This window comes from Drosophila novamexicana, unplaced genomic scaffold, assembly GCF_003285875.2.
Source record: "Drosophila novamexicana strain 15010-1031.04,08,12 unplaced genomic scaffold, DnovRS2.1 tig00000137-arrow-arrow-pilon, whole genome shotgun sequence".
Lineage (NCBI taxonomy): Eukaryota > Metazoa > Arthropoda > Insecta > Diptera > Drosophilidae > Drosophila > Drosophila novamexicana.
In genome coordinates, this window is record NW_020824777.1 from 506,204 (window position 1) to 528,077 (window position 21,874).

At 40.1% G+C, this 21,874-nt stretch overlaps 8 protein-coding genes across 11 annotated transcripts; 6 read left to right on the plus strand and 2 right to left on the minus strand.

The window, feature by feature from the left end:
* Positions 1–518: 518 nt before the first annotated feature.
* Positions 519–1,430, plus strand: LOC115758274. The gene is made up of 4 exons (XM_030698837.1): positions 519–852; positions 912–1,000; positions 1,071–1,203; positions 1,267–1,430. The coding sequence occupies exons 1-4, from the start codon at positions 729–731 to the stop codon at positions 1,335–1,337; spliced, it is 417 nt and encodes a 138-aa protein (XP_030554697.1). The 5' UTR covers positions 519–728; the 3' UTR covers positions 1,338–1,430.
* Positions 1,431–1,497: 67 nt separating this feature from the next.
* Positions 1,498–2,233, plus strand: LOC115758275. The gene is made up of 4 exons (XM_030698838.1): positions 1,498–1,622; positions 1,683–1,765; positions 1,826–1,964; positions 2,021–2,233. Exons 1-4 carry the CDS (start codon positions 1,511–1,513, stop codon positions 2,098–2,100), a joined length of 414 nt encoding a protein of 137 aa, XP_030554698.1. The 5' UTR covers positions 1,498–1,510; the 3' UTR covers positions 2,101–2,233.
* A 355-nt stretch (positions 2,234–2,588) lies between these two features.
* LOC115758270 (uncharacterized protein DDB_G0290587) lies at positions 2,589–6,376 on the plus strand. Its single transcript, XM_030698833.1, has 5 exons — positions 2,589–2,671; positions 3,449–4,825; positions 5,679–5,905; positions 5,971–6,152; positions 6,215–6,376. Exons 2-5 carry the CDS (start codon positions 3,679–3,681, stop codon positions 6,279–6,281), a joined length of 1,623 nt encoding a protein of 540 aa, XP_030554693.1. The 5' UTR covers positions 2,589–2,671; positions 3,449–3,678; the 3' UTR covers positions 6,282–6,376.
* Positions 6,377–8,451: 2,075 nt separating this feature from the next.
* Positions 8,452–12,420, plus strand: LOC115758241 (organic cation transporter protein). Its single transcript, XM_030698798.1, has 9 exons — positions 8,452–8,527; positions 9,033–9,667; positions 9,902–10,495; positions 10,551–10,671; positions 10,765–10,858; positions 11,522–11,622; positions 11,686–11,766; positions 11,824–11,934; positions 11,998–12,420. The coding sequence occupies exons 2-9, from the start codon at positions 9,138–9,140 to the stop codon at positions 12,097–12,099; spliced, it is 1,734 nt and encodes a 577-aa protein (XP_030554658.1). The 5' UTR covers positions 8,452–8,527; positions 9,033–9,137; the 3' UTR covers positions 12,100–12,420.
* A 29-nt stretch (positions 12,421–12,449) lies between these two features.
* On the minus strand, positions 12,450–13,250 carry LOC115758242 (transmembrane protein 186). Its single transcript, XM_030698799.1, has 2 exons — positions 13,179–13,250; positions 12,450–13,103 (listed from the first exon to the last, which is right to left on the minus strand). Coding segments are annotated over exons 1-2 (636 nt in total). The 5' UTR covers positions 13,180–13,250; the 3' UTR covers positions 12,450–12,468.
* Positions 13,251–13,606: 356 nt separating this feature from the next.
* On the plus strand, positions 13,607–15,566 carry LOC115758202 (aquaporin-11). 2 transcript variants are annotated; one of them, XM_030698749.1, is made up of 4 exons: positions 13,607–13,696; positions 14,453–14,640; positions 14,696–15,109; positions 15,198–15,566. In XM_030698749.1, the coding sequence occupies exons 2-4, from the start codon at positions 14,463–14,465 to the stop codon at positions 15,395–15,397; spliced, it is 792 nt and encodes a 263-aa protein (XP_030554609.1). In that variant the 5' UTR covers positions 13,607–13,696; positions 14,453–14,462; the 3' UTR covers positions 15,398–15,566. The 2 variants fall into 2 exon arrangements, with proteins under 2 accessions (XP_030554609.1, XP_030554610.1); XM_030698750.1 differs by having other exon boundaries at positions 13,640–13,696; positions 14,420–14,640.
* Positions 15,567–15,780: 214 nt separating this feature from the next.
* Positions 15,781–20,590, minus strand: LOC115758194 (claspin). Of its 2 annotated transcripts, XM_030698737.1 has the most exons (5): positions 20,437–20,590; positions 20,194–20,384; positions 19,544–20,119; positions 17,969–19,471; positions 15,781–17,740 (listed from the first exon to the last, which is right to left on the minus strand). In XM_030698737.1, the coding sequence occupies exons 1-5, from the start codon at positions 20,497–20,499 to the stop codon at positions 15,979–15,981; spliced, it is 4,095 nt and encodes a 1,364-aa protein (XP_030554597.1). In that variant the 5' UTR covers positions 20,500–20,590; the 3' UTR covers positions 15,781–15,978. The 2 variants fall into 2 exon arrangements, with proteins under 2 accessions (XP_030554597.1, XP_030554596.1); XM_030698736.1 differs by having other exon boundaries at positions 15,781–19,471.
* A 66-nt stretch (positions 20,591–20,656) lies between these two features.
* On the plus strand, positions 20,657–21,862 carry LOC115758196. 2 transcript variants are annotated; one of them, XM_030698740.1, is made up of 5 exons: positions 20,661–20,877; positions 20,934–21,078; positions 21,126–21,251; positions 21,317–21,466; positions 21,526–21,862. In XM_030698740.1, the coding sequence occupies exons 1-5, from the start codon at positions 20,747–20,749 to the stop codon at positions 21,790–21,792; spliced, it is 819 nt and encodes a 272-aa protein (XP_030554600.1). In that variant the 5' UTR covers positions 20,661–20,746; the 3' UTR covers positions 21,793–21,862. The 2 variants fall into 2 exon arrangements, with proteins under 2 accessions (XP_030554601.1, XP_030554600.1); XM_030698741.1 differs by lacking the exon at positions 21,317–21,466 and having other exon boundaries at positions 20,657–20,877.
* The last annotated feature ends 12 nt before the right edge of the window (positions 21,863–21,874 follow it).

The window sequence follows — 21,874 nt, forward strand, 5'->3', positions numbered from 1 at the left end:
GTTAAATATTTTATATGCAGTTTTGTCATCTAAAATACTCAATTTTAACTGCATGCTAATTTACTCTAACATAAACATAAGTCTTGAAAGGATATTTCAGCTCAATTGTAACCAATGCCAGCTTTAAAAATAAAACAGTGTATTTGATCAAGAGCATGAGTAAATTATAAGCAATTTAAATACTTGTCAATTTAAAGTGAAGGTAACAAAATTAGCATCATATTGCATCCCTTATTGGCCAAGACCTATTTGACCACTCAACAAATTTAACTTCCAGTTGTCTAACATAGACATAAAAATATGGTAGCCCAAGAACAAGAGGATGAAAATAGCGCCAGTTAACTACATGTTAAAATTAATAGCCAGTCAAACCATTGGGAACAGAATTTTGTATTTCATTATTTACTTTATTTCTATCCGATTTTCTGCTACTGTTCTAGAAACTTTTAATAGATGAGATTGTGGAACAAAAGCAACCTTTGCCTATTTCAAAAATCGAAACACACACATTTACTCGATTTTCTGTGTCCTGTCAAATTTATGTTAAACCCACACAGTCAGTAGTTAATAGGTTTTTACGAAAATTATATTTACACAATTTATATACACGCACACACACACACAAGAAACGCGCTGAAAAGCCAAGCACAATAGCCAAAATTAGCATAGGCCCAAGACGTGTGTGTAACAATTGAAACGCTAAGCGAAAAATTATTGGATGCAACAAGATGATCTACTTGCAATATTGTTGTTTCTGCATTGATTTGCGCATTGGCACGTTTATCATTGCCATCTCAGATATAATAATGGATTTAGTTTTTGGATTTTTCATAGCTATATTTGGCGAATCGGGTGAGTGGTTTCAAGATGCAGCCAATCAATCAGATATATGTCTATATATGTTATAACAGGTGAACCCGATCTGTGCCACAAGCTGTTCCTAACATTTATGTGTATACATCTGATCAGCGCCATATTACTCTTGATTGGCGCTTTAAAGGTAAGTGCTTAGCTTTAGCTGATCGACTATGTATATATATATATATATATATGTGTGGCACTACTTGCAGCTACGTCCGAGCTGTATGCTGTTCTATATATTAATCACTGTGATCAAGGTATTATCTATGATCATTCTAATCATAGCGGACCTAATACTGCAAATCTGGGTGCCAATTATAGTATTCTATGCGATAATGTTTGGTAAGCATATATCTCACTTCATCTACATCTACATCTATATGTACATATATATTGTCTATATAGTTCTTGGCATATATTACTGGTTGGTCGTCTATTCGTTTTACGCTGCACTCGGTGGCAGTTTGTTTATCTGAATTGCCCGCAACTGCCAGTAGAGTTCGTTGTGATCAAATTCTAATCTGTGTGTCAACTAATTTGCCTTGCCTTAACAATCATGACAAATATACGCAAAATACATAATTCCAAAAAAAAAAAAAAATCAAATAAATAAAAGATAATAAATTTATAAGTGTTATTAATTAGTAGAATGGGAATCATTCTCAAGAAGTGTTGTTTTTGGATTAGTTTGCGTCGTGGCTGTTATATCATTGCCTTCGTCGATCTTGTATTTAATATGGCTCTAATCATTTTTGCTAATGGTAATATCGTTGTTCATTAACTTGTACACTAGATCAGAAATACATCGCTATTGTACCCAGACAAACATATCACACACATTGAACGCGCTATGGCCATTTGCCACTGCATCGGATGTGGCATGCTGCTGATCGGAGCTTTAGTTGTAAGTTGTAACTTAACAGCTGGTTGTAAGCCACGGATTATTTTTCCTATGCACCAACAGCAATCGACGGTCCTTTTGGTATTTTATTTGATCACCAGCCTGGTAAATGTAGCTATCCATACGTGCATCATCGTAATGGCCTCCATTGATTTTGAACCGAAGCGCCTTGTTGTAATTCTTCCGGGCACCTTTTTAGTATGTAAGTGTGAATGTTTTCATTGTTATAAATATCTCTTATCGTTTATATGATTTCAGGCCTAAACTTGTATAGTTGGGTCGTTGTCTACTCATATTTTCGAAAAATCGACTCTGCTACCTACGAGGAAGGCGATTGAGCAAGTTATAAAATCTTCAAACTTTTTTCTGTTTTTACAATGCTTTGCTTGAAAGTAGAAAACAAGTTTGAGGATTTTATACTTGATGCCCATGTGTATATATATTTTATAAGAAATTTAATCTTAATAGAAGACAAATATACGATATATATGAAAAAAGCGAAAAAGCTATATTTGTTTCAAGTCTTTTGATCAGTTTGTCTTACTTCTCTAGAGTTTTGATTTCTTTTGTTTTTGTTTAAATTGGCAGCACTGTTCATTTCTTGGGGGCTGCCACATGGTTGTAGGATCCATAGCCAGGTGGCAGCACCAAATTAAGTTTTTCCCTATGTGAACAAAATGCATTACCAGGTGGCAGCACCACAAGTTGTCTTGATTATTGTGTTTGCAAAAGTCAACGGTGCTGCCAAATATTACATGACATATGTTTTTCCAGGTGCTGCCAGGTGGCCATACAGAACATGCATTTTTTCTCTGCTGGGAAGCACTGCAATTCTATTTAGTCAATTAGCCTTTGCAATCAGATTAGATAACTAAACGGATGGAAACAAGAAATTGCGGTTGTCGACAGGTTAAAGTACATTTTAACTTTGAACGTGAAAATGATTAAGCAGCATGATAAATATCTTAACTATTTGTGTTTTTTGTGCATATCTGAACTGAATGAATGAAAACATATGTATGTATGTATGTATACATAATTGGAATACAGTCTCTATCACGTATTGGCTCTAACGTATGGCTATATCTTAGATGTTAATCAGAAGGCAAGCAGCTTAAACATAATCTCCAAAAACATACGTGCAAAAGCACTCGCATAAGAAGTTATTTTTTTTTAAGTTCGAATTTACTAGCGTTCAGTGAACTTACGATTTTTGTGTTAGCTTTTTTCACAGCAATATTGTGTACATAGAACCCGGAAACTGGTCGATAAGACAGCTGACTGTGTTTTTTATACATTTATTAATAAAAATGTTTGCTATACAATTGATTAAAGCGAGTATGACGATAATTATTGATATACATATAATTATATTGAATAAATTCATTTTCATAACCGGTCACAGAAAAGCTGATTTTCTTTATTCATTCATGTATTCATGTATATATTTATACATATGTAGTTTTTGATTGATCAAGAAAGTTCGTAAATGTATGTTAACATATATTTTAGGGCCTGGGTCAGTGAGACGGGGGCTCACCCGCAGGTAGGGAGACTTGTATTGCTCTTGTGTAGATAAGCCTGCATACGTACGCTCGGCGTATGAGTAATAATCGAAGAGTGGTGTAGTTGCAGAGGGGATTTTCAATGCACTCTCTCTCTCTCTCTTTCTCTATCTACCCGCAGCGATCCACCATTTGGCCGCGCTCCCACACAAGAGCGAGCAAGAGCGAATAACTTAACTTAACGAACGAATATTCGCCTTATCAGTTTGAAAAGCTTTGTCGTCAAATAGTGTCTACCGAAACGCTGAAGTGAGCGCAACGCTGCGCGCATATTGCGATTGAGAGCGAGTGCGAGTGCGAGAGGGAGAGCGCATTGAGAAGGGAATCGCGTGTGCAAGCGAACAAAAGACAATGAGCTGGTGGAGCAAAAAGAAATCCACCGACGAAGGCGTCAGCGCCGATCGAGCGCTGGCGCAGCAGGATCCACGCACACGGGTGCACACAACAAGCGCTGCCACCCTAACGACAAATACGGCCGTGCAGAATTCAACGATAATAGATAACAACAAAAATACGGTAACGTATCGGTCCACACGTCAGACGGTGACGCATAGCCAGCGGGCGCATGTTACGGAAATAACAACACGTCGCACACCAAGCCAGGCCGAGCTGGACGAGCTCCTGGCGCAGCTGCATATAAACGCTGGCAAAGCTGGCAGCACCACAACAACAACAACCACCAGCAACAGTAGCAAGCGTTTTAGTCCATCCAGCCTGAATGGTGTGGCACTGCGTTCGACCACCTCGTTCAAGCCCAATGCGGAGGCAAGGCGCTCCAGCACATTGGTCAAGCTGGAGCAGACGAGCATGTCACAGAAGCAGGGACGCACTGTGACACAGCATGTGGTAACCGAACGGGTGGTGCTGAATCCCGGCAAGACCAGTTGGCCGCCAAAATCGACAAGCACAACAACTACCTCAACGGGCAGCTCAGGCACGTCTGCAAACAAGCCATATGTGTCGCCATTTGCGCTAAAACCAATCGATTCCAGCTATGTATCGCCCTATGCCTCCAAGACGAGCAGCATCACTAGCTCTGTGCTGTCCAAGCCAACGACTAGCCAATCTGTGCTGTCCAAGCCAACGGTTAGCCCATCTGGGCGCAACCCCATTCCCAGCACTGCCTTTGCCACAAAGCCGATACTGTCGACCCCAAAGACAACTGTGGTCAAACCATTTATTAGCCTTAATCCGAGCAACGGTGCGGTGTCCAAACGTTATCCAAGCATTACCAACAGCGATGCAAAATGTGAGCTCAGGCCAACGGTATCACAGAATATTACAATACCCAAACCCAAGCCGGTTATCAAGAAGAAACTGAAGCCAGCTGTTGTTGTCATCTTCAATCAGGAGAAATTCAACAATCCAAATAATGAGTTCCGTTCGGGTAGCTCCGAGGATGTTAAATCGTTGGATAAAACCTTCAGGGCGCTCAAGTGCAAGGTGCAAATCATCACGGACGCAACGCTCAGTGAGCTCAAGAATACTGTCCGCAAATGTGAGTCCATTTTTATACCCTGAACCCATTAAAAATGGGTATAAGGGTATATTGTATTTGTGCAAAATCCAAATGTATGTAACAGGCAGAAGGAAGCATCTCCGACCCCATAAAGTATATATATTCTTGATCAGCATAAATAGCCGAGTCGATTTAGCCATGTCCGTCTGTCTGTCCGTCCGTCCGTCCGTCCGTATGTATGAACGCAAGGATCTCAGAACCTATAAGAGCTAGAGACTTGAAATTTTTGATGTAGATGCTCCTAGTTCCGGGGCCGATCGAGTTTGTTTCCGATAATCGATAACTTGCTCCGTTTCCAAGCAATCGATAAAAACCGATATCGATATACTGTTTTTTGGGCAATTTTGGTAAATAATAAGAGCTAGAGTCACCAAACTTGACATATAGCTTCTAAAATAGAATATATATATATGCATTTGATGTTGGAAGAAGAGGGTTCAGAGTATCCCCTAGTCGGGAGCTCCCGACTAGAACCTCTTACTTGTTTGTATATAAGTATATTCTAATCCAATCTCAATTGTTCAAATATTTCCCGATTGTCCTTGTGAATTTCTTTTAATGTAATCGGTACATCACGTCTGTGATTGATTTTCTTATTAATCTTTTGTATTCCTTCAAAATCTATATGCAACCCTTTTTAATCCATATTCTGTGTGTAAGGGTGGATTTTCCTTACTTTCCACTCAACAAGGTGGATTTTAAAAAATTCACCGAAGCAAAAATAAACAAAAATGTTCACATAGTATATATTAAGTCGAGGACGAAAGCACTTATACAACAGTTTTTCACCCATTTTTCACGGACACAAACTGATACATTATCCATTTTACAGTGGAACAGAAAAACATGGAGGATCGTTCAGCGCTGGTTCTGGTCATATTGAGTCACGGGCAACGGAATGAATCGGTGGCCGTCAAGGATGGTGAAATCAAAATAGACGACGATGTCATCTTTCCCATATTGCGCAACCGCACGCTGCACGAGAAGCCGAAGATACTTTTCGTGCAGGCCTGCAAAGGTTACATGAAGCCGGGATCGTTCAAGACTGATGCAATGCTGGTGAGAGAATCTTGTGTTTCGCTTGTGCTTACCCATCATACTTATCTAACGCTTCACCAAAACAGCCTCATGGTATTCCCAGCGAGATTTTAAAGTGCTACAGCACCTACGAGGGTTACCTCTCCTATCGCCTTGACACTGGTACGCCCTTTATTCAGTCGCTATGCGATACTTTAAGCTCGAAGCCGGATGTTGACATCGAAACCAATATGAAAGATGTGATACGTTTGGTAAAGAGCTATACCAGGTGAGCCTTGTTAAGGATTTGATACGCCTCTCTTGTGTACTTGAACAAATTTTTTATTACAGTGATGCCCAAGTACCGTCAGTAACCAGTACAATGACCACCAAATATGTTTTTGGAGATTATGTTTAAGCTGCTTGCCTTCTGATTAACATCTAAGATATAGCCATACGTTAGAGCCAATACGTGATAGAGACTGTATTCCAATTATGTATACATACATACATATGTTTTCATTCATTCAGTTCAGATATTCACAAAAAACACAAATAGTTAAGATATTTAACATGCTGCTTAATCATGTTCATGTTCAAAGTTAAAATGTACTTTAACCTGTCGACAACCGCTATTTATTGTTTCCATCCGTTTAGTTATCTAATCTGATTGCAAAGGCTAATTGACTAAATAGAATTGCAGTGCTTCCCTGCAGAGAAAAAATGCATGTTCTGTATGGCCACCTGGCAGCACCTGGAAAAACATATGTCATGTAACATTTGGTTGGCAGCACCGTTGACTCTTGCAAACACAATGATCAAGAAAACTTGTGGTGCTGCCACCTGGTAATGCATTTTATTCACATAGGGAAAAACTTAATTTGGTGCTGCCAACTGGCTATGGATCCTACAACCATGTGGCAGCCCCTAAGAAATGAACAGTGCTTTCAACTTAAACAAAAACAAAAGAAATAAAACCTCTAGTCAAGTAAGACAAACTGATCAAAAGACTTGAAACAAATATAGCTTTTTCGCTTTTTTCATATATATCGTATATTTGTCTTATATTAAGATTAATTTCTTATAAAATATATATACACATGGGCATCAAGTATATGTATGTACTTATTTTAGCAATTTAGACGATGAATTGTTTTGACCTTGATTTAATACTTAAAATTTGAAGCTCAAAGCGGTCCAAATGCAATCCAATAAAGTAATGTAATGCATATGTAGATAGTTTTTATCAATAATTATTGCTCATACTCGAAACAAAAAAAAAATGCATGACAAAGCGCAAAAGTACCTTCCGATGAGTTTTCGATCACCTGATCTATAAATCCGTACCTCTTTTAATTTAATTCGACTCGTACGTTGAACTTCGTATTGGAAGATCGTGTCTATAATATTTGAACGCGTGGTTAAGAAATATATTAACTCTGAGTTTTCTTTGTTTAAAGTTGGTTTCACACTGACTGCTTATTCTTCTTTGCAATAAAGCCCAATTTCCAAGAACTTCCTCAAAAAAAAAAGATCAAAAGCACAAATAAACAAATCAAAATGCCGCCTAGCAGCTTTACGCTCTTCAGCGGCGCTGTTCGGTTGCGCTCTCTGCTGTGCGCCGCGCTCTAGATGCTTTATTGATTTTCAGTAGCGCTGCGTCACAAAATGCACTCAAAACAGAAACTCAAATACAAATACAAATACAAAGGAAAGCTCCCTGCTATTGAATTGTAATGTTTGTGAACGTTTTTGAAATTTCAGTGCTTTGGCAAACGTAGAATCGTGCGGTGAGTTGGCAACAATTGTGCCGTTAACAGCAGCACGCGGCGCGAAAATTAAAGCAACAACAGCTGACAAGTGTAAAAAGGAAAATTGTGGTGCAACAACAGTGAGAAATGAAGGGATTTTTTTTTTATTTTTTGCAAGTTGCACAAATGATTATCGAATACAGTTGCTGATAAGATAAGTTGCCAATTGGTTTGCATCACAGCCGGCTTATCATCCGGCTAATGCTAGACGTGCAGATAACCTTTAAAATTATCCAAGGCCAATTTTCATTTAACAAGCTGCCAAAGTTCCCATAAAACCCATGAATTAGAAATGTGCTGAAATTGCAAAAAAAAACAAAAAGGCAACGCACCGTAAATACAAAAGAAATAAATGGAAAACCCTGTTTTTCGACTTGAATGCAAAAAAACACTATATTGATTGACTGATGGTTTTCAGTTGGGATTATCGTCTAACTGGAATTGTGTTCAAGATTACTTCAATCAGCAGCTTTTATTAGTGGTGCTGTGAAACGTTTAAAACCCAACTGACGCATACTTACAAACAGCCACTGTAGCAACATGCAACAATTTACATCAATTGGCAACGATTGCATGCGCCTTAACAGACATGCAACTTAACTAGCACGTATTCAGTCTGGATCTTCGATCAAATAATTGATCAGGCGCCAAAGAAATTCAAACATTGATAATATTTAACATGTTAATATTAATATAATATATAAATATTAATAATTTATATATTAAATTAACACCAACAGTTTTGTTTTTTTTTTTTTTTTTTTTTTGGCTGTTCAGTTATCAATTGATAACATTAATATTGTTAAATTTACGCCTCTTGAACTGGTATCTCCCATATCTGGATCTTTTAACGGTTAGTAAGTACTTAAAATACGCAGGAATCAATATAACCTATGAACATATATACGATATAGATGACTTCAAATCTTTTCAAATTTTGTGTACAGTTAAAAATAACCAATACTAAAAAGGGACTCAAAAGTAATTAAATTTATGAAAATTATAATTTTTACATATTTATATGGGGTATTTCCAACACTCACACAGGAGAAAGAGAGACAAGACTACAAGCTGACATTGAGTAATAAGTTCTAATTACTCAAAAATAAACTCAAAAGAGATCATGCGACGGTGTTCAGTTGGTCTCTCTTCCTCTCTCTCTTTGTTGCTTATAACGGACAGCTAGTGTCTTAAAATCTGTGCATTTGTGCTGTTGCACTTGATTAAATAATTTCACAACAAGCGAAGGTGTCGACTTGTTCTTACTAAAACGTGCTCCCAATGCTATCTTATTATTGAATCGTGTACTCAGCAATCACTTTGTTTTTATATCATACACATTGTTTTGTTCATTCAAGAGTGCAACAAACGCGCACGTGGCTGGCAGATCATAAGAATTTTTCGCGCAGGTGGCAGCGCTACGGCCATTTTGAAAAGAAAATAACAATAACAACTGCCCAATAATGGCTGCACCAGCCGCTGCCATGGACTTTGATGAGATACTCAAACAAATTGGCGAATTCGGACGATACCAGAGACTAAACTATTTGCTTATTTGCCTGCCGGTGCTCTTTGCGGCGGCCAACAGTCTGTCGTATGTATTTACCGCCGGCACACCAAAATATCGCTGCCGCGTCGAAGAATGTGACGTAGAAGGGCAGCCGCATTACCAGACCGATTGGCTAGAGGTTGCCATCCCGGGCACACGGGACAAACATGGCTACTTTACGCCAAGCGACGCGTGCTTGCGCTATGCAGCCAATGAGAGCTATGTGCAACAATGGGGCATGTCGCTAACTTGCAACGCCTCGCTGTTTTTGCCACAACAGCCGCAACGCTGTCGGGAGTTTGTTTACGAGATTGGGGAGCAAACCATTGTGCAGGATTGGCAGCTCACGTGCAAGGAGAATGCATGGAAACTGGCTTTTGTAGGCACCACTCACTTTGCCGGCCTGGTGGTCGGCACTGCGCTCTTTGGTTATCTGGCCGATCGGTGAGTAATGGGCGAATATAATGTTTGGCGATTAGTTAAACAGTTGTTTTAACGCGCGCGAAATAAAACACATTGACGACTATATGGCAACATTAAAACAGCTTTTGAATGCACATAAATTATCGATAACTGGCATTACGGGTGCTCAGAGCGCAATTCCATTAGCTTCAGTTCAAAAACATCACATTTTCCATGCGAACATTGAGGGTACTCACAATTCTTTTATTTCTACAGCTTTGGGCGCAAGCGCATCTTTCTCTTCTGTACCATATTTATGGGCGTGACGGGCATTGGCCAGGCGCTGGCCTGGGACTATTCCAGTTTTTTGGTCTTTGCATTGCTAAATGCTGTGGGCACATCCGGCGTCTATCCGTTGGCCTTCATCATAGGCGTCGAAATGGTTGGACCGCGCAAACGTGAAATGACCTCCATTGTGTTGAACTACTTCTATGCGGTGGGCGAGGCGCTGCTAGGCCTTGCTGCGTGGTTATTGTCCAGCTGGAAGATATTGCAGTACGCTCTATCCATACCGCCGCTGTTCTTTGTGGTATACTTCTGGCTGGTGCCGGAGTCGGTGCGCTGGCTGCTGGCGCGCAACGAGCACGAGAAGGCGGGCAACATCATACGGCGAGCGGCGCATGTTAACCAACGGGAGCTGTCCCTGGAACTGATGGCCAGTTTCAAGCAGCAGCAATTGGATGCGGCAGACACCGCGCCTGGCAAGCAGCCGCTTATACAGCAACAGCAACGCGAAATTTGGCCATCGGTCAAGCAAGTGTTTACCTCCAGCAAGCTCATTTGGCGTTATACGATCCTTCTATTTATATGGTAAGTACTTAGCTGTTTAGTTTAATTTTCAAAATCGTAATGTGTCCACTTGCAGGGCTGTCAATGCCATTGTCTTCTATGGACTCTCACTGAACTCGACCAATCTCAGTGGCAACAAATATTTGAATTTTGCTTTGGTCTGCCTCATCGAAATACCTGGTTATAGTTTGGCCTGGGTACGTTTTCAATGTCATATATATACATATATATATATATATATTCGCATTACAATAACACTTATTCTTCTATAATTGACGAACCAAAAATAGTTGTGTCTACGCAAACTGGGACGACGTCTGGCATTATCCGGCTCGCTGCTGCTCTGCGCCATCACATGCGCTGCCAGCGGCTATTTGACAACGGGTATGTCATCAAATTGTCATCATATAAGTCATTAACATCTGTAATAAACTAAATCTTAACTTTCTATGCATGCCTACATAGTTTATACTGATATGAGAGAACGTAAAGTGCCTTTAAGATTTGTACAAATTAAATAAACATAAGAGTCATTTAGATTTGCAAGTGGATATAGAACGTAATCATTATATTACAAATTTAAATTTTATATGTACAGTGAAAAATGTACTTAATACCAACAGCAACCTTAGCCCTTAGTCATCCCATTAGTATTTTTTTTGCTATGAAGAGCCCGTCGTTGGGCGAACGCTATTTTTAAACCCTGAACCCATTGAAAACTCGTGATTTTTGAGATTTTTTAAACCAAAATGGAATTGGTGCCAACATCTGTAGCTAGTAATTTAAAATACTTGTACATTGTGATATTACTTTGTAATCTTTTTCCCATGCAGGACGCAAACACTTACTGTCGATGTCCACTTAAAAGTTATTTCACTGTATTTGAAAAGCCCGTTTTTTACTTCACAATATATTAGATCTGAAAACAGTTCTAACAAACTTTGACAGTTCTTTATATTTAAATGGTGTCTTATGGCTCGATGTTTGTTTATTTTGGTCTTATTACAAACACACTTAATAGAAATAGTTCCATGTAATATTCAACAGGTGCCAATTGGCTGATCGTTACACTATTTTTAATGGGTAAACTGGGCATTACCTCATCGTTTGCGGTCATTTATACCTACACAGCTGAAATGATGCCAACGGTTGGTGAAATAAATACAAAATTTCCATATTATTATTCTGTTAAAATTGCAATTTCATTTCAGGTCATACGCAGCGGCGGCGTTGGCGTCATGTCGACATTTGCACGTTTTGGTGCCATGCTGGCGCCCTTTGTTCCACTACTGGTATATATATTACATATTATTTACATATTATTTATTTAATTGTTTTATGCCTTTTAGGGCGACTATTATGAGCCGTTGCCCTTGCTGCTATTCGGCACTGCATCTATGCTGGCAGGATTTCTATCGCTGCTGCTGCCGGAAACCTTTCACAAGAAGCTGCCAGATACGGTAGATTCAGAAAATATAAACTCTCTATAGGAAATATTTTAATATGAACTATCTCTTCCACAGGTCGATGAGGCAATTGCCTTGGGCAACAAGACGCGTCCACTTTCGAATATTACGAACAATTCCACATCCACAAACAGTCAACAACACGAGTCCATAATGTGATTAGGCATATGTAGAGCATGCATTATCCATCTAGTACAAAGCACTAGTAGTTAATTAGAGAATTGCTTTTTATAGGGAACCTGGCACCAAATTTTGTACTTAGTTTTATATATAATACGAATCTTAACCAAAAGTAGTCTGCACGCGTATTTGTTTTTGTTTCCAATACTCGATATTAATATTTTCATATCAGAGAAGATTATTTGGTTTAGCTTTATGCTATGCAGATGAAACCGATTTTTAAATTATTTTAAGATCACCTTGACCCATTGAGTTTTAATTGTAAGCTATATTAAAAATATGTATTTTTTATAATTGAAATGCCAATGAATATTTACAATTTACTAAAAAAATAACTATAAGCAAATATTATTGCCCAAACAGACCCTCAAATAAAAGCGGATCAGTGATGACCCCGAAACGATGGAGCAACTTGTAACGCTGCTTCTTATCGGTACGCAGGCAAATTGGTTGATAAAAGCCAAGACGCCTGCGGCTCTTTGGCTCCCAGTCCGGTAGCAAATCTTCAATATCGACCAGCAGTTCCTTGCGGCGTCCCCAGAAGTCCACATAGGCCAGCTTCAACTGATCCTGATGATCGTTGATGTAGATGAAACCAATTATATTGGTGGACACATAGCTGGCCAGTGAGAGCGTCATCAGACCCGAAACACCAATGGCTGCATAAATGCCCAGCACATCACCTGACACTTGACCAGCACTCTCCAGGGCAATGGCCACCGGCGTTCCAGCCACTGTGACAAAAGCCTGATAGATCTTGAGCCTATTAAAGGCAGCTACTAGACGTATTAATGGCAATCTATAGATGGGGCGCCATTCCGTAAAGCCGGCATCCAAAGCAGATGATTTCCCTGTTTTCGTTGTTGTTGTTGTTGACGTTACAGGTTGTGTGACAGCTTGTGTTGATGCATATCGCCGACTGCTCCCCACACAATATGACAGTGGAAATTTGAGAATTTGTGGCCTGCACAATCGTTGCAGCACTGCAAAACAATTGTTCTATGTTACTAAATCGCTGTAAATATATGTTTTTGTTTATAAAAACCCAAAGAACGCACTTGTTGTGTGACTGTTAGATAAACACTGCGCTCACTGTTGAGCATGGCACGTTTGACTCAAAATGGCGATAAGATGTTATCGATATGTTTTTTAGCTGCAGCTGGTCACACTGCTTGACACTTTGTTTCCAATTATAACGTTTTTATTTAATTTAAATCAACTTAACATAAACTAATGTGCATGTTAACAATTTTTTTTTAAATAAACACTCATAAGAAATCGCAAAGGACAGCTGACTGGCAAATGCTGAGAATGCTTAACAGCGAGAATGTTGGTGATCGTGAAATAAGCTCTCACTTAAATTTGTATCTAAGCTTTTGAGAATGCGCATAGATTTTTGAGTACATTGAGCATTGAGCGCCAGGCATTTGTTTAATAATAGACGCGACCAGATGAGCGAAACTGTCCAAAGCAATCAAATTCTTGTTCAGTCCGAGTCGACAACGACGACAGCTCGTTGTTGCATTTACGATCTTGTGCCGGTCGCTTTTATTCAGTTACAAAACTAATTTACATAGTATGTATTTCGTTTAAATATATGATTTCTATTATATTTAAGAGCATGCAAATATTTTATAAAATTTAAGTTTTTGGCGAACACCAAAAAACAACAGTCTAATAACTCTAACCAATTGGTGCTAAAGAAAATAATAATAATGTTCCTTAACTTAATTTTCAAGTGCCAAAAACGGTTAAATAACAATTCGGCTAATCAATTTTGAATACAAATGCAATTCAATAAAACATAGATCGATGTTTAGTGACAATTTGATGTTTTCGTGTGTTGTTTAACAAGCTGTACATATTTTTAGCACAATTTTGGCGTGCTGCGATTTCGAAAATAGTTTTTTTTCAATGTTTGTGTGTGCGTAATTTCTTTACCCGAAATGCGCACAAGTGCAACATGTAAATAAATATATATATGTGTTAATACAATAACAACAAAATACAGTGCACGCTTGGATAGAAAAACGTTCAGAAATTGGCATTTTCCAGAAATTAAAGGATGTTCTCCAAGATTTTAGGTGTCTTTTAGTATCTCATCTCATTGGGTATCTCATGATATCCATCTGATCTGTTTTTATGATATAAATACATATTCATACTTCGAAATTAAATTACTTACAATACGTCCAATTTGCGATTTGGAACTGTTTTAAATACAAATCAAAATTATCAATTTGTCGCAATTTAATTTGAATATCTGCCACAAGAAACGGTTTTCCTCATCTGCTCGAAGAACGAGTTTCCATATTTCAATTTCTGATTTAAGGTGCGGCAGTATGTCGATGACATCGCTGGGCATAAGCGCTGGCTTCATGGTCGGCTGCTGCATTGCGGCACAGATTGCGCGCCGGGTGAGCCGTCGTCTGCTCAGCCAGGAAGGCATTGTGCCCGTACTGATGAACGAGGCGATTGCCGCGGCGGAACTGTGCGCCTGTTGCTTTGAGCTGATCATCGGTAAGTGGAGCTGTGCCCGCTTTAATAGAAGATTTACGAATTGGAGCATATGCAGTGGCCGATAACTTTGGCGTGGCCACCTATGCCATATTTTTGTTCCTGCTGACCATTTGGTGGGGCAAGGTATGGGGCGATGCCTCCGCCTGTCCGTACACACACATGGAGGACGTGCTGGAGGGACGCACCAGCTTTAAGGAGATGGCGCTGCGCACCTGGGCAGAGCTAATGGGCGGCTGTTGTGTGTATCGCATTGTCCAGGTCTTCTGGTGGCTGGAATTCGCCGAGACGCACAAGGGCCGTGCCTTCGAGGAGTGCAATGCCGATTTGCAGGTTAGCCCCTATGTGGGTGCTGCCATCGAGGGCGTGGCCACACTTTTGTGCCGCCTGGCCTCGAAAACAATTAGCGTGCAGGAGCCAAGGTTTAGCAGTTATATTGATTCGTTTATCGGCACCAGCCTGGTGGTCGCAGGTAAGTACTCGCCCGCCGGAAACGTGGCTACCGACTGCTGCCATGTCCTCTCAAAAAGTTTACGCTTTTAATTATGCCCTGCTTACAGCCTTTAACTTTTCTGGCGGCTACTTTAATCCGGTGCTGGCCACGGCTCTCAAGTGGGGCTGTCGCGGACACAGCAATCTGGAGCACATCATCGTCTACTGGATTGGCGCCTGTCTGGGTGCCATGTTATCGGTGCCCATTTTCAAGCTGTCCATTGTACGGCGCTTCCTTCTGGGCGAGGAGAAAGCAAAACAGGCCTAATAGTTAATTTATTTATGCTTTAAAATTATCGATAGTACCGCACTATGTATAAAGCCTTGTTATCGATAACGATATTATTCGATACTTCATGACACCAAAAATACTAAACAATTATTAAATACGATAGCAAAAATGATCGAATTTAAAAATCGTTAGACCTAATTTTTTGTTGTTAATTTCAATTAAAAAAATAAAATGAATATTTTAAAATAACAATTTGCGATATTTAAAGTAACTATTTACCGATTTAAAGGCTGGGCAATAATATTGATCGAGCAATAAAATAATAAAACTTGGCATACAATATATTTTTTTAATAATTTAAAAGGATTCATTGTGTTATATCCAGACGTATATTTTTTATTATTAAACATCAAATACTATTAAGTGTTATTATCTAAAATCACAATTTTTACATGCTGTTAAAAACTAAGTAGATAATTTAAGAATATTGTGTTATGTTTTGATAAGTTTTCCTTGTAGTTACATAGAATATGTATGTATATATATAACATCCCCATAGCTTAAGTAAGCATATAGCCAGATATCTTACTAGTGTGAACCATTATGATATATAGTATTTATGACTCCCGATTGGCAGCTGGTGCAGCTGCTGCTGCTGGTCGGCGTCGTCGACGACGTGTGACGCGTAACACAACCTCATCATTGATCCGCTCGAATTGATAGTCGCTGTTGCCCAGAGAGCAGCGTTTGGTCACCATAGAAGAGTCGTTGCTGTTCTGGCAGTGGCTCTGCTCCATTGTGCTGGCATTGAAGGTCTCATCAATGGTCACATGCAACTGCGAGGCCTCCGTAGTTAAGGCTGTTTCTGGTGGCGTTTGGGGCACAATTGGATCGGCGGTATTCACTGTGTCGCCATCGTTAACATCTACTCTACGTTTTTTTAGCGGCGTTTCTTTTGAATCTTCCGGCGCAGCGCTGCAGGCCTCATTGTTGCTTCTTTTTTTGCTGGTTGTCCGTGCTTCGAGTTTCTTTATTCTGACCCTCACTTTTGCAGGAGTGTTTCGCGTCGTGCACGCAGCTGTCGACTGCAATGGCGATTGCATAAGTATCTGGATAAGATCCTGTTTGGGGGTTTGCGGCAACTTCATGGATGTGGACGTTACAGCTGTTTCGTCCGGCTGCTCATCGGTTTGGGATTGCTGATGCAGCTGCTTCAATGCCAGCTCAATGGTATCCGTTTCTAGGCTCAAATTCGGATAGCTTTCGTCCAATGTGATTGCCTGCTGTTTATCTGGTATTAACTCATTCATGACTGCCTCGAGTGCAGCATCGTCCTCGGTGTGATCAATCTTGGTTGAATCCGGCTGGGCGTACATAACTGTAGCTGCAACGACTGTCAGCTTGGGCGTGATTGTCGTATTAACTGCCACAATTTTCGAGTTGCGTTCATTTTGATTAACTGTGATGAACTGCAGCTGAGACTCTCCTTCAATCTCCGATGCTGGCTGCGTTAATGTGTCGACATTAAAATTCAGCCCTGGCATTTGCTCAGTAACATCATGTGCATTGGACAGCTCGTCTGTTTGTTTCAAGCTGTGCTCCTCGCTTGTTCCATCTACTTTAACTGCAAGATTCTCAATATCCATCATGACGGGCAAGCGTATGTCCTCAATTATTTGTATGCTTTTCATGCCACGGACTGGACGCTTGGGTGTAACCATGTTCTCTGCCTGTGCTGGTAATTGATCTAATTGACAATAGTTGGAGTCCTGGCTGGGAGGCGTTGTGGGCTCGCTTAATGTTGGCTTTGCAGCTGCATCTATTTCTTGAAAATCGGATGATTCTGAGTTTTGATTGCTTTCCATTAACTGATTTTCCATTTGGTCCTCACTTTTCGCTTGCTCCAGTTCATGATCATCATCATCATCATCAGATGATGATTCCTCTAGTTCTTGAGCATCATCATCTAAAGAATCCATGTTGTCATTGCTTTCCCCTAACTGATTTTCCCTGTTGTCTTCACTTTTCGTTTGCTCTAGTTCCTGACCATTATCTTCTGATGATTCCATGTCGTCATGGCCTTCCGTTAATTGACTTTCCCTAGGATCCTCACATTTCGGTTGCTCTAGCTCCTGAGAATCATCATCAGATGATTCCATGTATTGGTTGCTCTCCACTAACTGTTTTTCTCTATGGTCCTCAATTTTCGCTTGCTCTGGTTCCTGAGCATCATCATCAGATGATTCCGTGTTCTCATTGCTTTCCCTTATCTGATTTTCCCTTTGGTGCTTACTTGGTGCATTGTTTGCAGTCGAATTGTCGCTCCGTTCGCCTTCCTGAGCATCATCATCAGATGATTCCCTGTTGTCATTGCTTTCCCTTAACTGACTTTCCCTATGGTGCTCACTTGGTGCATTGTTTGCTGTCGAATTGTCGCACCGTTCGCCTTCCTGAGCATCATCATCAGATGATTCCGTGTTGTCATTGCTTTCCCTTATCTGATTTTCCCTTTGGTGCTTACTTGGTGCATTGTTTGCAGTCGAATTGTCGCTCCGTTCGCCTTCCTGAGCATCATCATCAGATGATTCCCTGTTGTCATTGCTTTCCCTTAACTGATTTTCCCTATGGTGCTCACTTGGTGCATCGCTCCTTTCGCCTTTTGCTTCTATATTTTCGGTTTCATTCCCAGTCGAGATCTTATTCGTGCTATCTTTCAGTTCCTCAGCTGGTGCACAGTCTTGATTATCAGTTGTGTTTGTTTTTGTTTTATCCACATCGCTTGGTAGCCCCTGTTCCTCTGCAAAGCCCAAACAATTGTGTGCTTCAGTATCTACATCGCCCGCTATTTTCTCTGCAGTAGTAAAGTCCAGTCCGGGTATATATTCATGTGGTTCTGCAACAACTGCTTTAGTTACTTCCAAATCACTCTTTAGGTCCAGCACAGATATATGCTCATTTGCTTTCATATTAGCCACCTCTCGTGTTAGATCCTCTTGTATTACAAAATCCATATCCAGTATATTTTCATGTGTTTTTGCCACTGCATTTTTTGTTGCTTCCTCTTCAATGGAAATATTCAGACCCGGCATGTATTCCTGCGTTCTCGGGTCCATGTTACTTATGGTGGCCTCTTCATCCATCAAATCCAGGCCTGGTATGTATAAATGTGGTTTTGTATCCACTTTATTTATGGCCTTCAAATCCTGAGCAGGAGCATTATCGTGCATTTTCGTATCCAATTCCGTAATTAATTCCTCCTTAAAGTCTAGCCCGGGAATTTGCTCATTTGCTTTTCCATTATCCACATCGTTTATGAGTGTCTCATTATCAACCAAATCCAGGCCCGGAATGTGTAGATTGGTTTGACCGTCATCCAATTCTCTTTTGAACTGATCTTCGGCTATAAAATCCAGGCCCGGAATGTGTTGTTGATCGTTTGTATTATGCACTTTATTAATTATTTCTTCTGCATCCAACAAATCCTGAGCAGTTAACTGCGCTTTGTCTGTGCCCGACATGTTCTGCTGAGATTCTATGTTATCCATGTTATCCTCATGAACTGACTGCTCTTCATCATTTGCATCCTGTCCCTGATTTGTTTCATTAGCTACTTCATTTACGAACTCAACTTTTACAGCATTTTGAAGATTTTGTTTTGTATTTTCTGCATTTAGCAAGGGCTTAAAATGCGGACTAGGCAATGGGTTTTTTGGTTTCGCGACAACTTGATTATCCAGTTGTTCCTCATCCCTTGCAAATTTCTGTTCCATGTCCTTACTTTCAACATTGCATACAAAATATGTGTTTATATTTTCGGCTAATTGTTGCTTATATTTTCCAGATTTTCCGCTGCTTGTTTGCTGTAGTCTTGCTTCGATTTGGCTTTCCGGCGTGTACAGCTCTTGTGGCGTTAGCGGTTCCATATTTGCCATAAGGTTCTGGAATACTTTTTCACTGTCCACATTGCTGCTGCCTGCATTTGTTGTCGTCGCTGGGCTTTGGTGCTTGGGCGTGCTGCCAAAGAGATCTTCCATGGTTTTTGGTTTGTGGTCATGTGTAGAGGATTTGGTACGGTGTTTTCTTTCAGTTTCCCGTGTGCTTTTATGTTTACTGAAACCGAGATATATAGCTTTATAAGCAGGGAAATATTGCTGGTAATAAATGCGAACGTTGCAAACATACCCGCTCCTGCTGCTATTCTTATGGGTAGAACGCGAACGTGAACGCGACCGACTCCGCCGACTTCTTTTTAGATCCCTGTTCCTTGAGCTGTGCCTCTGGCTGTTGCTTCTATAACGATCCCGACTGCGGCAGCGCTCTCGACTGCGACTACGACTTCGACGTCGACTTCTATCTCTATTACGATCTTGATCTCGTTCTCGTTCTCGATCCCGATCTCGTTCTCGTTCTCGATCCCGATCTCGTAATCTTTCCTGCGGATTCCTCACATCAGCTGAGCGCTGACGCTCTGCGTCCGAGTCAAATGGCTTGTCTCGCTTGTGTTGCGCCATTTTCTCGGGGCCAGCCTCCCGGCTAATAGATCGTCTTACGGGTACGTGCTGTTGTGTAAGATGTTTCATTTTCACATCGCAGTTTTCGTTATTGTTGTCGATGGCAATTTCAGCTTTCACGTCCGACATTTCCACGCGTTTGAAGCGTTTGTGTTGCTGATGTTGCAGCTCGTCTAAAGGTTGTGTCTGGGAGTTGGGCTGCCCCAAATTGGGTGCACGCTTGCGTCTGAAGCATATATCATCTTTCCTATTTAAAAATAAACATACATATAATTTTATATATGTATATATGTTATTGTGGCTTTTGACAGAGCTACTTACTCCTTGCGCAGCTGCGTTATTTGTGCATCCTTGCGCTTGATTTCCGCCTTAGCCGTATCGAGCAGGTTTTGGAAATTCACCTCCATTGTCTTAATTTTCTTGGCAAGTGCTTTGTTTTGCGCTTGCAAATTTGCAATTTCCAGCTGCGCGGCATCATATTTTGCCTCGCAGGCCTCCAATTCTTTGGATTTCTGGCAGCAAATCGAATTAGTCTCATTTAGTTTACCACGCAACAACGCTCACCTTATTTTCAGCTTCTTGAAATTCATCCAAATCATCGTAAATATCGAGTTCGTCGCTCAACATTTTATATAAACCATGTACATTATTTTATAAAATGCAGCAGATTAAATGCGCGAAATTCGACCAGTGTTGTTAAGAGCACAATCTAGTAGACAGGGTCAAAGCAGCTCTGCGTTTATGGGCATCACTTTAACTTGTAGCGAGCCAGTTTGAAATGCAACAAACATAGCTCTAACTGTCATAATACACACAGCCGGCATTCAAATACACAATAACAAACTAATTTAAATACACACAAATAAAAAATGCAATGGCTGACCACAGAGAAACGCGTCCGTATTATTACAAACTCGAACGTCAAAGGTTTGCGTGCATTACATATGCAGTGACAGCAGTATTTCTCATTCTGGCCCTGTTGCAATGGTATCTATTTCATTTACTGTAAGTAACTATTGTTTATATTAGCAACATTCAACTAACTCGCATACTTTTCGCAGTGGTGCCACAAATAAATATTTTACCTCAAATTATTGGGTTGGCATTATATTCTTTGTATTGAGCTTAGTGCTGATCATGTTATTCATTTTCTTCGAGGATCTTCGCTTCTTTACACCCATCAATTGGATATTGGCTTTTATAATAGTGAGTCGCGATTCATCACCAACTGATTGCTAATTTTTGGTTTACAGTTTGAATGCGTTGTCGTTGGCGTTACATCGTTGGTTGTGCGCCATTATCAGTACCACTTATTAGTGAGCTTCCTTATATGGACCGTTGTACTTGTAATCTTCCTTGTACTTGGCTCTTTTATACCAGTAAGCAACGACTATTCAACATATTTTTATGCTCTTACCGTACATCTTAATTCATTCATTTGCAGCGTGACTTAACTTTGGATATTGTAGTACTTGTTATACTTGGAATTATATGCATTATTGGTGCCATGTATTTTCTAATGCTCTACTTAGTTGCGAATGTGCCTTATTCGTTTTTTGTGTATCGTGCCTTTATTGTTTTTAGCATTGTGACCGTACGCAACTTTCAATTTACCTGTTGTCAAATTGTCTACTTATTAATTGTATTTTACAGTTTATTATGTACCACGCTCAAATTATCAATGGTGGACGGTTTGCTGAAATTCGAGACAAGGACTATCTTTTGGCGGCGCTTATATTGTTCTACGATTTTTTGCTTATGTATCTATTTACTTTTCAATTGGCACCAAAGTGGTCTGATGTGTGCGATACACACAGAAATAGTACAAATATTTTTGTAGTGGATCAGCATTTGAAGCGCACAACAGCGCAGGCAAAAATGGTTATAGCCGACGCTATTCAAGTCGATGTGGAGGCATAAGTGTCGTTTTAAAATTTCAAAGCTTTTGTTTAAACTTACGCGGTCTGTTAAATAAAAAATGTAAATTGCTCGCACTTGATGG